General features: G+C 40.7%; 1 protein-coding gene across 24 annotated transcripts in view; it reads right to left on the minus strand.

Annotated features, from left to right (window-relative positions):
* CAMK2G (calcium/calmodulin dependent protein kinase II gamma) overlaps positions 1–13,934 on the minus strand; it is a 333,717-nt gene that overhangs the window by 32,309 nt on the left and 287,474 nt on the right. For all 24 annotated transcript variants that reach the window (XM_075348871.1, XM_075348864.1, XM_075348870.1 and 21 more), the window contains one exon: positions 10,635–10,675. In XM_075348871.1, the coding sequence (XP_075204986.1) occupies positions 10,635–10,675 (41 nt within the window). The remainder of the gene's footprint in view (positions 1–10,634; positions 10,676–13,934) is intronic.

Raw genomic sequence — 13,934 nt, forward strand, 5'->3', positions numbered from 1 at the left:
GATCCCGACATTTCTTCCTTCCTCCTTCAAAGCATTGTGGGGGGTTATTAGGGGACAATTTACACAGGAAGGCTAGAAATGAGCCTCCTAACACATGGCCGTCAGAACGTCGCTCGGTGGCCTCCTCTGATAAAAGGTACTCTGGCATGGTGCTTGTCACATAACAGAAGTTATACCTCATCGGTGGGAGATAGGTCGTGGAACGCAAGCCGCACTCCACAAGTTGTGTGGTCAAATGGGCCTAACTCCCGGCGGTGAAGCATAACTTCTATGTGAGAGTTTCCCTGCACGAGTATCTTTATTCAGAGGAAGCTCTTTTCTAGCCTTCCTGTGTGAATAATTCACTGATGAACCCCCAAGACACTTTGGAAGGGGTGAACGCGTCGGGATCAAAATGAGGACTTAACTTCAACGTAAAGTACCTCTGTGGCCTATACCGTATGGTTTATATATTGTCTATGTCTTGTCGTCCATGAGTATTCGCATACTTGAATCATAGTTTGCAGTTTTATTACTTTACCTTAGACAAGTTGTATTGGGACCATAATCCCTTGTGCCCTCCCCACCTATTATACGTTTTTTTTTTGTTTTGTTTTTTCTTTTTAATAAAAGAGCATACAAGGTCTTTAGTTTCTTTGGCTAATGGTGGTGGATACTTCATTAGGTTTAAGGGGCAGAAAGGGAGAGCTGACGTGGACCACTAACTTACTTTAGGGTGCTTAGCCTCCGTTGATGGGTAGGTACAAAAGGAGGGAGAGTTAATAATTGTATCCCTCAACAACTTTGGGTCTGTTAAGCCATACACAACAGGCCTCCACTCTTCTCATGCCCCTATCCTTTGATACCACTACAATAGGTATTTCCTGTGTCACTGTGCACAACACCTTGACCATTTTTAATAATCAATTAATAAAGTATTTATTTTGAGAGGTGTCAGTTTGGTTTTCTAACAATTCACTTCTATATTGTATATTTGTTGCTTTTTTTTCCCTGTTTATAAAGAACAAGGCACCACAGAAAAAGGTGAAACTACCATTTCTGGGAATGCACAATCACAGAAATCTTTCAGTGTAAATGCATCTTTATACACAGTGGTGATCTACGTGGCTGGACCACCACCGATCACGTGGATAAATTATAAGTTTTCATAATATGGAAAAACCCCTTTAGACATGTAGACGTATTTGCTAACCCATTAACTCTCTACTTTCTAAAATGGTCTGCTGGCAGCGATGGATATTTCTGTTCCTGTGAAGCCAAGTAAGTGACCTCAACCATAATTGTTGTTGACGGACATTTGTGCGAGAATTTGATTTTTTTGTGATGGGCCTATATAAAAACCTGAGTGTATATGACCAAGCCAGAACAAAAAGAGGGGCAAAGCTGTTCGCATTTGCCTAGATAAAACCATAAAAGTAAATATGGTATATTTCATATATGGCATTTCGATTTTATTTTTATTAATTTATTAAATGAGAGACTTTTATGAAAAAAACATTGTGCCTTTTGTCGGTATACTCTATGTAGGTTAAATGCTTTAGCCATCGATAAGCCACTACAATATATTTAAGATGTGGAAATTAACCCTAAATCTTTTTGCAAGCATCACACTAATATTGGTTTACCCACTATTGTAGTATAAAAACTGCACCTAAATGTACAATAGAAAGGAGCAAATCCAGGCGATCGCAAAACCATGGATTGAAAATAGAAGGAACATTTCCCTAATAACCACTTATTTGTAATTTTTAGGATACAAAACCAGAAGGAGGTATAACTCTTCTATTTCATTTGTACTAATTACATTTACGAATATAAAGCAGCATTTTGAAAATGTCTTATGTAATGATCTCCGAGGTACAATTACTGGGGTCTGCAGCTCCTGCTCCTGTAGCGGAGACCTTTCCAGCTGTTTCTTGTGCTCTCCATCTTTAATTTGCGTCATAAAGCCACGGTTGTCATGGTAACAGACAAGACACTACTCGCTTGGAGACACAAAGTGTTGTCTTTGAATATGAATAACAAGGCTTCAAGATATGGATTTGCAAACGGAGATGTAGGAAACATTTTTTATTAACGACTTCCAAAGCTTAGGGAAATCTCAAGAATAGCGTAAAAAACCCCCTGCATGAACGGATATAAAATCTTCATGAACAAATGTAAATATATTATCTATAAAAAGTAGAATAAGATTTCCTAGGTGTACATGTAAAATTTTATATTCAAAGACTCTTTAGAGAGGAAGAGAAAGGAAGAGGACAAAAGCTCTAGCTCTCTCTTAGCTAAATGAGATTTCGTGCTTTACACTGATGAGGAGCAAACAGCCAGACATGTGTTAGCAAATGGGATCTCTGGTTTAGCATCTTATCATAACTCATATAGCAAGGTACACTAAAAGGGACAATATTGACTGTAAAGACTGCTCCCCCAACAGGTGGCACTTTGGTTACTGTACTCTTCCTCTTTGGAGAGGCTATTCGGGAATATAAAATTCCCACAGGAGATTGCATGACGTATAAAAATTTCCTTATGCCGGCTTGGCACTCTCCACAAGGAGTAATGTTCTCCCTTTGACCCACCCGACATATCTAAATCATGAAACAACCGCTTTTTATACTTAAGCCGCTATCAAATCAGTTGATTGCTGAGAGTCCAGGCTTTAGAAACCTCAATAGTTATTCTCAGAGTAAATACATGTACAGGTTGGGTCTGTATGTGATTAAAGTAAGTTCATGAAACCTGGACCTGTCTCTACCCTGTCAATATGCCGTACTCCTAAGGAGACAACCCACAAATGTGGAGGTGGCTCATGCCCATACTCCGCAATCTAGGGATACTACAGTAACTTCAGATGATTGAGGATTTTCAGCAACATTTTTTTTTACTAATATTAAATGTAAAGTTACACTCACAAAAAATTCACTTTATTCAAATTAATATCTTGCATTATAAGAAAATGACTTAAAAGGAGGGTGTCAGTAACATTAACTAACCTAACAGGCATCAATGGGCATTCAGGGCTTTGACATTTAAATCCATCAACCCTTTACTGCTCCTACCTGTTGCTATATTCACGAGTAATTAGCATTTTAATTGATATGCCAATGAGACATTAAGTGCTCTAGCTGTAAAAAAGCACATAACAGGCACCTGCCTCTTGGGGTTGTTTCCCCACCTAGCACTAACCTCTTTAGCTTGATTGCATGACCTATAAAAATTTCCTTATGCTGGCTTGGAACAATCCACAAGGAGCAACGTTCTCCCTTTGACCCACCCCGACATATTGTTGGCTCATTGTCTGAGATTTTAAAGGTTCCAGGCAAGGAAAACGAACAGTGACCCAACAATCAAACTAAAAGACACAGGGCCTGTAAGGAGAAATAAATAGTTGAATGAGGCTTGTAAAAAGGACTCTAAGTCAGCATGCTGCAAGGGTTAAAACAGAGAATTTAGCCCCTGTCTGGTATCAGTGTTTTTGTTTACTTGGAATGTTAGCTTAAGCTTTATCATTTAACCTCATAACGACGGCCGTACGACTTAAAGCGGCGGCAAAACAGGGTACTTATTCTGTTCCGCCGCTTTAAAGCGGCGGCCCGAAAAAACCCTGTAGCGCCCCCCAGCGACCGAAAATCTCGGGGGTTTCAGCTACCGGGGGTAGCTGAGACCCCCCAGATTATGAATCGGGGTGTTTTTTTTGGACCCCGATCATGTGATCGGCGGTATACACCGTATACCGACGAACACATGAAAAAAAAAGAAATGGCCGGTAAAACTGATTTCTTTTTCATCTGACATGATCAAACATGTCAGATGAGAAAGAAATCTAACCCCCTAGTGCCCCCAAAGCCCCCGGTACCGGAGAGTCCCCCCACCCCCACCCCTACCCCCACCGGACATCCAAAATGGCGCCGAAGCGCACAGAAAACTGCCGCCGGCGCCGGCTCTGCAGTCATTTCCCTCCGATCTGAAATGATCAAACATTTCAGATCGGAGGGAAATGTCCTCCCCCTGACCCCTCCTCCAGTCCACCGGAGCCCTCTGGTCACCGGAGCCCCCTCCGGTTCTCCAGAGCCACCACCCCCCTCCCCCCTCCGGAGCGTGGAAGATGGCGGCGCACAGCGCGCGGCCGCCTTCATTCTGCTCTTTCTGCCGCATGTGACACGTCACATGCGGCAGAAAGGTGTCCCCAGGTCCCACTAGGTAACCCCCCGTCACCCCCCCCCCCCCCCCAAGCCCCCGGTTATACGTTACCTGTCTGCCGCTCCGGGCCCGCGATCGCCGCCTCCTTCTTCAATGCTGGCGGCGCATGCGCAGACAGCGGCTGTCAGCTGGATCCCTGCAAGCAGGGATCCTGCTGACGTCGCTGATGCACAGGCTCCACTGTGGACCGGGGGAGGGTGAGAGCAGTGATCTGCAGCCACACTCCTCACATGGAGAGGCTGCTGTTCCAGAAAATGGGGGGTACGTTCTGTGAGCGTGCCCCTCATATTCTGGAATGAGGTTACTGCAGGTCACTCTGCCCTAGGTTGGACCGGGGCAGTGTGAGTGCAGTATTCTCAGATTACTGCACCCACACTGCTCATGGAGAGCTTGCTCTTCCAGAAAATGGGGGATACGTTCCCTGAACGTGCCCCCCATATTCTAGAAGATCCAGAGTCGCCGAGGGACCTCCAAAATGGATTACAGCGACCGGAATTTCTTTATTTTCAATAAATTGGTAAAAGAGGAATGTTTCGGGGAGTGTTTTTTCAAATAAATTTTTTTTTTTGTCTTTTTTTTTTCTATTACTGACTGGGTTAGTGATGTCGGGTATCTGTTCAGATGCCGTGACATCACCAACCCCAGGGCTTGATGCCAGGTGACATTACAGCTGGTATCAACCCCATATATTACCCCGTCTGCCACCGCACCAGGGCGCGGGATGAGCTGGGGCGAAGCGCCAGGATTGGCGCATCTAATGGATGCGCCACTTCTGGGGTGGCTGCGGCCTGCTATTTTTAGGCTGGGAAGAGTCCAATAACCATGGCTCTTCCCACCCTGAGAATACCAGACCCCAGCTGTCCGCTTCACCTTGGCTGGTGATCTAATTTGGGGGGACCCCACGTTTTTTTTTTTTTTTAAAAAACGCCTGGGGAGCCCTCCAAATTGATCACCAGCCAAGGTGAAGCTGTCAGCTGTGGTTTGCAGGCTACAGCTGTCTGCTTTACCCTAGCTGGCTATCAAAAATAGGGGGGACCCCACGTCGTTTATTTTAATTATTAATTTTTTGGGGGGCTAAATACAAGGCTAGGCACCCTTTAGTGCCACATGAAAGGCACTAAAGGGCGCCAGCTTAGAATATGCAGGGGAATGGGACGTTATATTTGTTTGACATCTATCCATTCATCCATTGTAGCATTTTACGCTGTGTGCCCACAATCAGGGTTTGCAGCGTTTTGGGCGCAGAGTGTTTTCCCTGCGTCCATAGCGCTGCGTTGTGCAGTAGAAGCACAGTGGAAGGATTTTTAGAAATCCCATGCCCAATGTGCTTCTTTTCTCCGCAGCATAAACCGACCTGTGGCGCAGCTTCCCAAGCCTCAGCATGTCAATTTATGCTGCGGAGATGAGTGTTCTCTGCAGGTAGCATAGAGCTCCACAGCGGCCTGAACCCAAATCGTGGGCTTGGGCAGCTGCGTTCTCCCGTGGACAACACTCACATCTCTGCAGGAGGCTGACACTGTGTACTAGATGCCGTGTCGCTGGATCATGGCCACAGAGCCTAACAGTGAGACATTTGTTGCTACAGCAACATTTTTGTGAAGTACCTGTGGATTCAAAATGCTTACTATACTCCTGAATAAAATCCAGTTTCCAAAATGGGGTCACTTGTGGGGGTTTTCTGATGTATAGGTACCCAAGGGGCCCTGCTAATGTGACATGGTGCGCGCAATTTATTTCAACTTTTCCAGAATTCAAATGGTGCTCCCTCCATTCCAAGCCCTCCCATTTATCCAAACAGAGGTTTTTGGCCACATGTGGGGTATCCCTGTGCTCATAAGACATTGGATAACAACCTGTGGGGTCCACGGTTTGTTGTTGTCTCTTGAAAAAGTGAGAAATTTGATGCTAAAGCAACAGTTTTGTGAAAAAAATGAAAATTTTCAATATGGCAACCTAAGCTTATCAAATTCTGTGAAGTACTCGTGGATTCAAACTGCTCACTATACACCTTGATAAAAGCCTTGAGGTGTCTTGTTTCCAGAATGGAGTCACTCTTGGGGGACCGCCACTGTTTAGGCACCTCAGGGGCTCTCCAAATGCAACCTGGCGTCCGCTATTGATTCCAGCCAATTTTGCAGTCACATGGCACTCCTTCCCTTCCGAGCCCTGCCATGCGCCCAAACAGTTGATTTCCACCACATATAAGGTATCGCCAAACTCAGGAGAAATTGCACAATAAATGTTATGCTGAATTTTTTCCTTTTACTCTTGTAAAAAAAAAAGCTACCTGGTTGAAATAACAATTTTGTGGTAAAATTTTTTTTTTTTTTTTTCATGGCTCAACGTTATAAAATTCTGTGAAGCACCTGAGGGTTCAGGGTACTCACCAAACATCTAGATAAATTCCTTGAGGGGCCTAGTTTCCAAAATGGGGCCACTTGTGCGGGGTTTCTGCTGTTTAGGTACCTTAGGGGACCTCCAAATGCGACATGGTGCCCGCAATCTTTTTCAGCCAAATTTCCTTTCTAAAATTCAAATATTGCTCCTTTCGTTCCAAGCCCTCCCATTTGTCCAAACAAAGGTTTCAGACCACATGTGAGGTATCACCGCGCTCATAAAAAAGTGGTTAACAAACCATGAGGTCAAATTTTTGGAATTACCTCTTGAAAAAGTGAGAAAATTGATGCTAAAGCAACATTTTTGAGAAAATTATTAAAATTTTCAATATGACAACGTAACGTTAACAAAATCTGTGAAGTACCTGTGGATCTAAAATGCTCACTATACCCCTAGATAGAAGCCTTGAGGGGTCTAGTTTCCAAAATGGTGTCACTTGTGAGGGATTTCTTCTGTTTAGGTACCTTAGCGGACCTGTAAATGCAACATGGTGCTTGGAATCTATTTCAGCCAAATTTGCTTTCCAAAATTCAAATATTGCTCCTTCTGTTCCGAGCCCTCCCATTTGTCCAAACAGAGGTTTCTGACCACATGTGGGGTATCGGCGCGCTCATAAGAAAGTGGGGAACAAGTTTTGAGGTCCATTTTGTTGTGTTATTTCTTCTAAAAGTGAATAAATTTGGGTTAGAGCAACATTTTTAGGTAAAATTTAATTTTTGCTTTTTTTCATTCCACATTGCTTTTGTTCATGTGAAGCACCTGAAGGGTTAATAAACTTCTTGAATGTGGTTTTGAGTACTTTGGGGGGTGCAGTTTTTAGAATGGTGTCACTTTTGGGTATTTTCTGTCATCTAGGCCTCTCAAAGTCACTTCAAATGTGATGTGGTCCCTAAAAAAATGGTTTTGTAAATTTTGATGTAAAAATGAGAAATTGCTGATAAACTTTGAACCCCTCTAACTTCCTAACAAAAAAAAATTTTGTTTCCAAAATTGTGCTGATGTAAAGTAGACATGTGGGAAATGTTATTTATTAACTATTTTGTGTCACAGAAATCTCTGGTTTAACGGTATAAAAATTCAAAAGTTGAAAATTGCTAAATTTTCAAAATTTTTGCCAATATTCAATTTTTTTCATAAATAAACACAAAAAATATTGTCCTAAATTTGGTACTAACATGAAGTCCAATATGTGACGAAAAAACAATCTCAGAATCACCGGGATCCGTTGAAGCGTTCCAGAGTTATAACCTCATGAAGTGACACTGGTCAGAATTGCAAAATTTGGTCTGGTCATTAAGGTGAAAATTAGCTCCGTCACTAAAGGGTTAAAGAACCCAGCAGCAACTGAGCTCAGGTCTGATTCCAACACCCTCTGTGATTAGCAGTTTCTTTCTATAGAAACGGAATACCTGGTGTAGGCGGGTCCAGCTGTATGGGCTCTGACATGCAAAACTAAAATCTTTGATTCTGACACAACAGCTGCAGCCAATGATCTAAGTGATGCATCTTTACTATCAGAGCCTCTGTCTGTATCATGCTGCTCTCAGAAAAGGGAGCAAAAACCTGCTGACAGAGTCCCTTTAAGTGCTTTTTCAAGTAGAGAACACATAATTCTGCATTTGCATATCATGAAAATGCAAATTAGTTTAGGAATGCAGCAAAAATATCAATATATAGATGGATTTACATTTAAAAAATCTACAAGCCCATATATACACGTTTTGGTGAGGAGTTTGCTCTTACTAACAGAATCCCTTTAACGCTACAATTAGATGACAATTATATTAAACATTTCCGCTGCGATCATATAGCAAAGGATCGAAACAAACCTTTGAAAAAACAGTAAAACTATAGATTTACCGTTTTAATTTGGCAAATCTAGCCTATAAGGGACAATTATCTTATAGAACCTAGGTTGTCAGCGTTACTTAAAGAGGTTCTTCAAAAATAGAAAAAAAGTGCCATAAATATATTCCTAAATACTTATAATTAGCAAATCACTCTTCTTTTATGCTATAAAGTACTCCCTACAGTGCATAAGAGAGGCCTCCACCTTGTTATACTGCCTGCAGCCAAAGAATCACTTTGTGTGATTTACTTGGATGACTGGTTCTTGATGTTGAATATTTTGATCAGTACCTCCTACTACCCACTGAAATAAACGAATACACAACCAAGCATTTATAGTGGAGTCTGGGGAAATAGTTGTCGGTCAACAGCTATATAACTTGTAGAGCCCACTTATTATAAACACTTGGTTACCAAAATTCACCAACATCTTAGGGCCTGAGCACACATTGCAGTTTTGTCGTATTTTCCTTGCGTTTTTTTCCCCCTGATCACAGCAAAGTAAATGAGAATCCTGAAGCATCACACGTTATTTTTCCTTGCATATTTGGTGCAGATTTAAATCTGCAACATGTCAATTCTTTCAGGGTTTTTGCTGCAGATTTCACCCATATTAATGAGTGGGAAAAATCTGCACCCGTAAAAAAAAAAAAAAAAAAAAAAAAAAAAAAGCTTAAAAAAAAACACATTTTAAGTAGCATTTTTCCTGCCAAGAAATGCATAAAAGGTGCAGAGTTTTATGCACCAATTACTTAACGTGTGCACATACCCTTACTCAGTTTCAGCCACAGATGGTTACAGCAGCCAAACAACACTACACAAATAAGAAGGGATTTATATCTTAAGATAAAAAAGGAGACATGACGAAACAGACAAAGAAAACGAAAAGAAACTCCTACCAAATAAATAAATAGATGGTGTTCAAAAGTGTTCCTTACAAGCAGATTTTAAAGGGAACCTGTCATATGCCTGAACCATAGGCAACATGAATGGGGGGGATTGCCTAACCATCCTATGCTTCAGGCTGGAGTCATACTCGCACAAGAATCCAATTGCATCACATGGCACGGACTGTGGCTCTCCAGACAGGAACATGCAGCTGCACACTCCTGTCCAGAGAGCAGCAGGCCGTGCTGGGTTATGCAACTTGATTTTTGCGTGAGTGTGACTCAGGCCTTTCTCAGAAATACTGGGGAGTTTCGGAGAAAACCATAAGTAAAATCAGCATCTGATTCACGTTGGCTGTGGTTCGGGAAGCATGTTTCTGCTCACAAAATCCCTTTAGAAATGTTATGTTTTCAGTTTTCACACTCCCATAGTAGAAAGTCGGTGATGAAAGTCTAAGCAGTCAAAAACGTTCAGTCATGTAATCGAAGGCCCACCAGCTGCAGAACATGGTAGTTGGAAATAAGGCATTGGGCATAAGACATAACTAAATAATATTAAGAATTATAAAAAAAAAGGATCTCTTTACACATATACACTCTACAATTGTAAAGCCTTCTCTATATTCAGAGAATATTGATACGACCGATCATTTTATTGTTTGTTACTAAACATAATTTAAAAAAATAAAACATTCTTTTCGTAATAAAAGATATTAAAAGGGAATTCTACGAATAGTAATTGAGATATTATAACCCTTCTGGAATCTGTATATATGTAACTGTAAAGAAACCATTTGCATATGATCTAAGAAACCTATTTATATAGAGGATGATACAAAAAAAAAAAAAAAAGTTCCATGCACGAGATAAAAGGTAATGTGAATGGTTACTTTCATCTAGACAATGTCCCAGTGGCACCATTACACACCAGTGCACAGGGCAGGAGGTGTCATGTCAGAGTTGAATACTTTTTTTTTTTACAGGTTTGATGTCACACATACAATGGAGTACTAATGAAAATAATGCAGAATTTAAGGGGGATTCGTCAACTAAATTTTGTTAACATTCAAGATAAACCCCATCTACAACTTGAAAATGTAAAATAACAATGTATCAAAATTCAGGTTAGGCTATAATGTACATGAAGGTCTCTCTTGAAATTTTGTTCTTAAGCATTTATGGATTGTATTAACTCAATACTTAAATTTTCAAGAACATCACTGTGATATACGTCATTAACCTCTATTTCTACGCATTTGTATAGAGGGAAATATTTGTCACACGTATCACGAGACAGCTTACCTTTACTCCATCTGTCTTCTTGTTTAACAGACTTTTGGCAGCTGAAAAAAAATAAATAAAAGGATATTTATACCAAAAAAAAATATGTGATAGGTCCTGTACCTAGTCTTTGGGAAGAGTTTGTCCATAAGGTGCCACCACACAGGATGTAGTTACTCACAGCGGCTCCTCTTATCCGTTGCTTTGAGGTATCTTGAGAAAAGACTGACAGTCGCACAAAGATTCGGAGGTTGGTATACAGATTATGATCAAAAGCGGCATATGCAATTGTGAAACTGGACGAGCACAGGGTTACAGTAAGCATATTACAATGGCGAAGAACTATGTTGTAGAGTGTGTAGTCACATCCACTCATGGGTGGTCCCCAAATGTAAACTCATTGTAAATATAGTAATATGTACAATTAAGGGTAAACATAAGAATGATCACACAAAGTAAAAACTTGAAGAAAGTAGCACCAACGCATCAAAGTTAAAACATAAAGAAATATGGCCAAGTTTTTTGGCAACAAATTCATGCATTTTGATTTCAAATAATTTTTCCAATTGGGTTTTATTAAAAATTTTGGACTGACTTGACTTCTACAGCCTCTGTGTACCACAATACATAGCAGGCTGCGAAATCAGTCAACAAGCCTTGTAACTTCTCCTGAACGCTTCTAAGCTGATTTATGGCCACATCAACGTTCAGAACTATTGTAAACTGTTACATGACCATATCATAGTTGGGATGAAGTTATCCATGCGGTCACAGCGTGCTCACTTACAAATTTAAAAGGTAACTTCTTCTGCTGGCTGCTATGTACTGTAGTGACCGCATTAGCCAAAGGGTCAAAAATGTTAAAAGAAACCCAATTGAAAAAGATTCTAGCCCCAAATATGTTCATTCAGATAAAAAAAAAGTTGCCCCAAAGTTAATATATATAAAGTTTTATATATATAAAAAAAGACATTTAAAGCAATCACTGATCCTGCACTAGAAACTATGGAGTTTGTGTTTTGTGTAAAGATTTAGCCTTGTTTTATATAGATGCCTAAATAATTACAGGTTGATTGGCAATAAGACAGATGAATAACGGAAAACTGCAAGGATAAGATTCGAAATTCAAGCTCATTCCTTGTAGGTGGCCTTTTATGTATTATGAAGATATAATTTACTGTACATTGAAGCATTGCGCCAGCGTTTTTTTTTTTTTTTGTAATTTCAGAGCTGGAGTGGTGATTTAAATAGAAGTCCTCTGCCCCTTATCTTCTACTCGCCGGTCAGTCGCCGACAATTTGTGACCTGCTGTCAGCTCTAGTGTTTCATGGAGCGCGTCGGAAATCACAACTCAATACAAGTCTATGAGAGCCTCATTGAGAGCTTGAGTCGTAACTGCTGAACTCCAAACAGTCAGAAGTTACGAGCACAAGATGACACTGCAGGAATGCAGCAGTGCCAAAAATAGGGTGAAGCCACTGGAGGGTAAGTATAAGACCTGGGGTAGTGGACTTATATTTAAAGCGCCGCTCTAGGGCTGGGGGAAAAAAAAAAAAAAAAAAAAAAAAAAAACGACAAAAGTCGCTGTTGTGAGAGAAAATAACTTTAGTAGTAGGTACAAATATACAGACATTCAAAGGCTGACTCCCCAAAACATCCAGAAATTGGGTTTCCTACACTCTAAATAACCACTAAGTGACCATACTGCTCATAGCAACCAATCACAGCTCAGAATAGAATTTTTTTAAATTCTGATGAAAAATTAAAACTAGTTTTTCATAAATGTGGCCTAGAATTTTACTACTGTATAAAAGCAGTATATGGTAGATTATATTCCACACAGGTTAAAAATAAATAAATAAATAAAAAAAAAAAAGTATAGGTAGCCGGCTTTAGTGGCTTGAATCGAGGGGACAGTATGCAGGGACCAATCAATTATGTGAAAAGTTTCCTCTCCCCCATGTCGGATGTTAGTAATAGCAGACTAGAAGGAAACACATTTCAGCGTGCGAAGGAGCAGTGGTAGCTTTTCTTTTTTTTCTAAAGACCTTGGTCAATTAGGATTAACTTATAGTGGTTGACAACTCCTGAAAACCCTATCTTTGAACATCATTTACTGTTCACGTTTCCATTCTGAATTCTATTTTTTGTTCTATAAAAAGCAGAAATACAGAATTGAAGATTTAATGAATCTGTGATGTGATGCAGATAAACAGCACCTAGAAGACCCAATAGACTTGTAACATGGGTTTTTGGGCTCCCTTATCTTAATGGAAGAAGTAAACCTACATTTAGTGCTATTCCTTGTTAAATACTGTATAATGGGAACTGCAAAGGATGTAGAGTTAAAAGGCTTTTCGGAGACTAATATTCGTGATCTATCGTTCAGACATGGCTATGGTTAGGATATGGATATCCTTAGAATCAGTAGAGTAACTTTAAGCTTGTTGGCCCCAGTGCAGTTTCTAACTATTATGGGTCCCTAACTGTATCGGTTTTCTCACATGGCCTAAGGTGGCCTTTTTGGTACCCCTAAGCTCTAGGGTCGGGGTATGACTGCACCCACTGTAGTTGCAGTCACTGTAGTTAGGCTCCTGCTGGATTTAAAGGGTACCGGTCATATAAAAAAAAAACCCCTCATTATTAACCTGCAGATATGGGGTTCATCTGCAGGTTAATAGTGTTTTAACACCTTGCGGCTGCCACATTGAGAGCCCTGTTGACAGGAGAAAACTAACTTTGTTACTCCCGGGAACCATAGATGCAGACGGCACAGTTTCAGTCACCAGTCATAATGCTTAATGAGCAGCAGTTGTAACTATGCCCCTGCACTGACTGACAGCTGGCACGGTCGTGATGCAATGCTGTCAGTCAGTGCTGTGGTTACAGCCGCCTATCACTATGCACAGAACGGTGACTGAAACCGATCTGACCACGCAGATAAGACCGAAAGATGCTGAGAGGAATATAGATCATTTTGTTCAGTCGATGGGGCTTTCATTGTGGCAGGCACACAGATTAACCCCATATCTGCAGGTTAATAGTGGGAATGTTTTTACATGACAGATTTCCCTTTAACATTGGTGAGGTTCCAACTCCTGGCACCAATAAAATTAGTAAAATTAGATGATTGCCACATCACCTTCATAATTCTGTTGACAGAGCTTACATTATCATTCAAGTCCACCAAACAATGTATGGGGATGGCTTGTGCCACTTTAGATGCACCACGGGATCTTCAATCAACTGTGCACAGCCTAAGTTCTACCAAATTGTAAGTAGGACATACAAGTTTAGGATATCAATATTAAAAGATTAGGA

This window comes from Anomaloglossus baeobatrachus, chromosome 5 (assembly GCF_048569485.1).
Source record: "Anomaloglossus baeobatrachus isolate aAnoBae1 chromosome 5, aAnoBae1.hap1, whole genome shotgun sequence".
Classification (NCBI taxonomy): Eukaryota; Metazoa; Chordata; class Amphibia; order Anura; family Aromobatidae; genus Anomaloglossus; species Anomaloglossus baeobatrachus.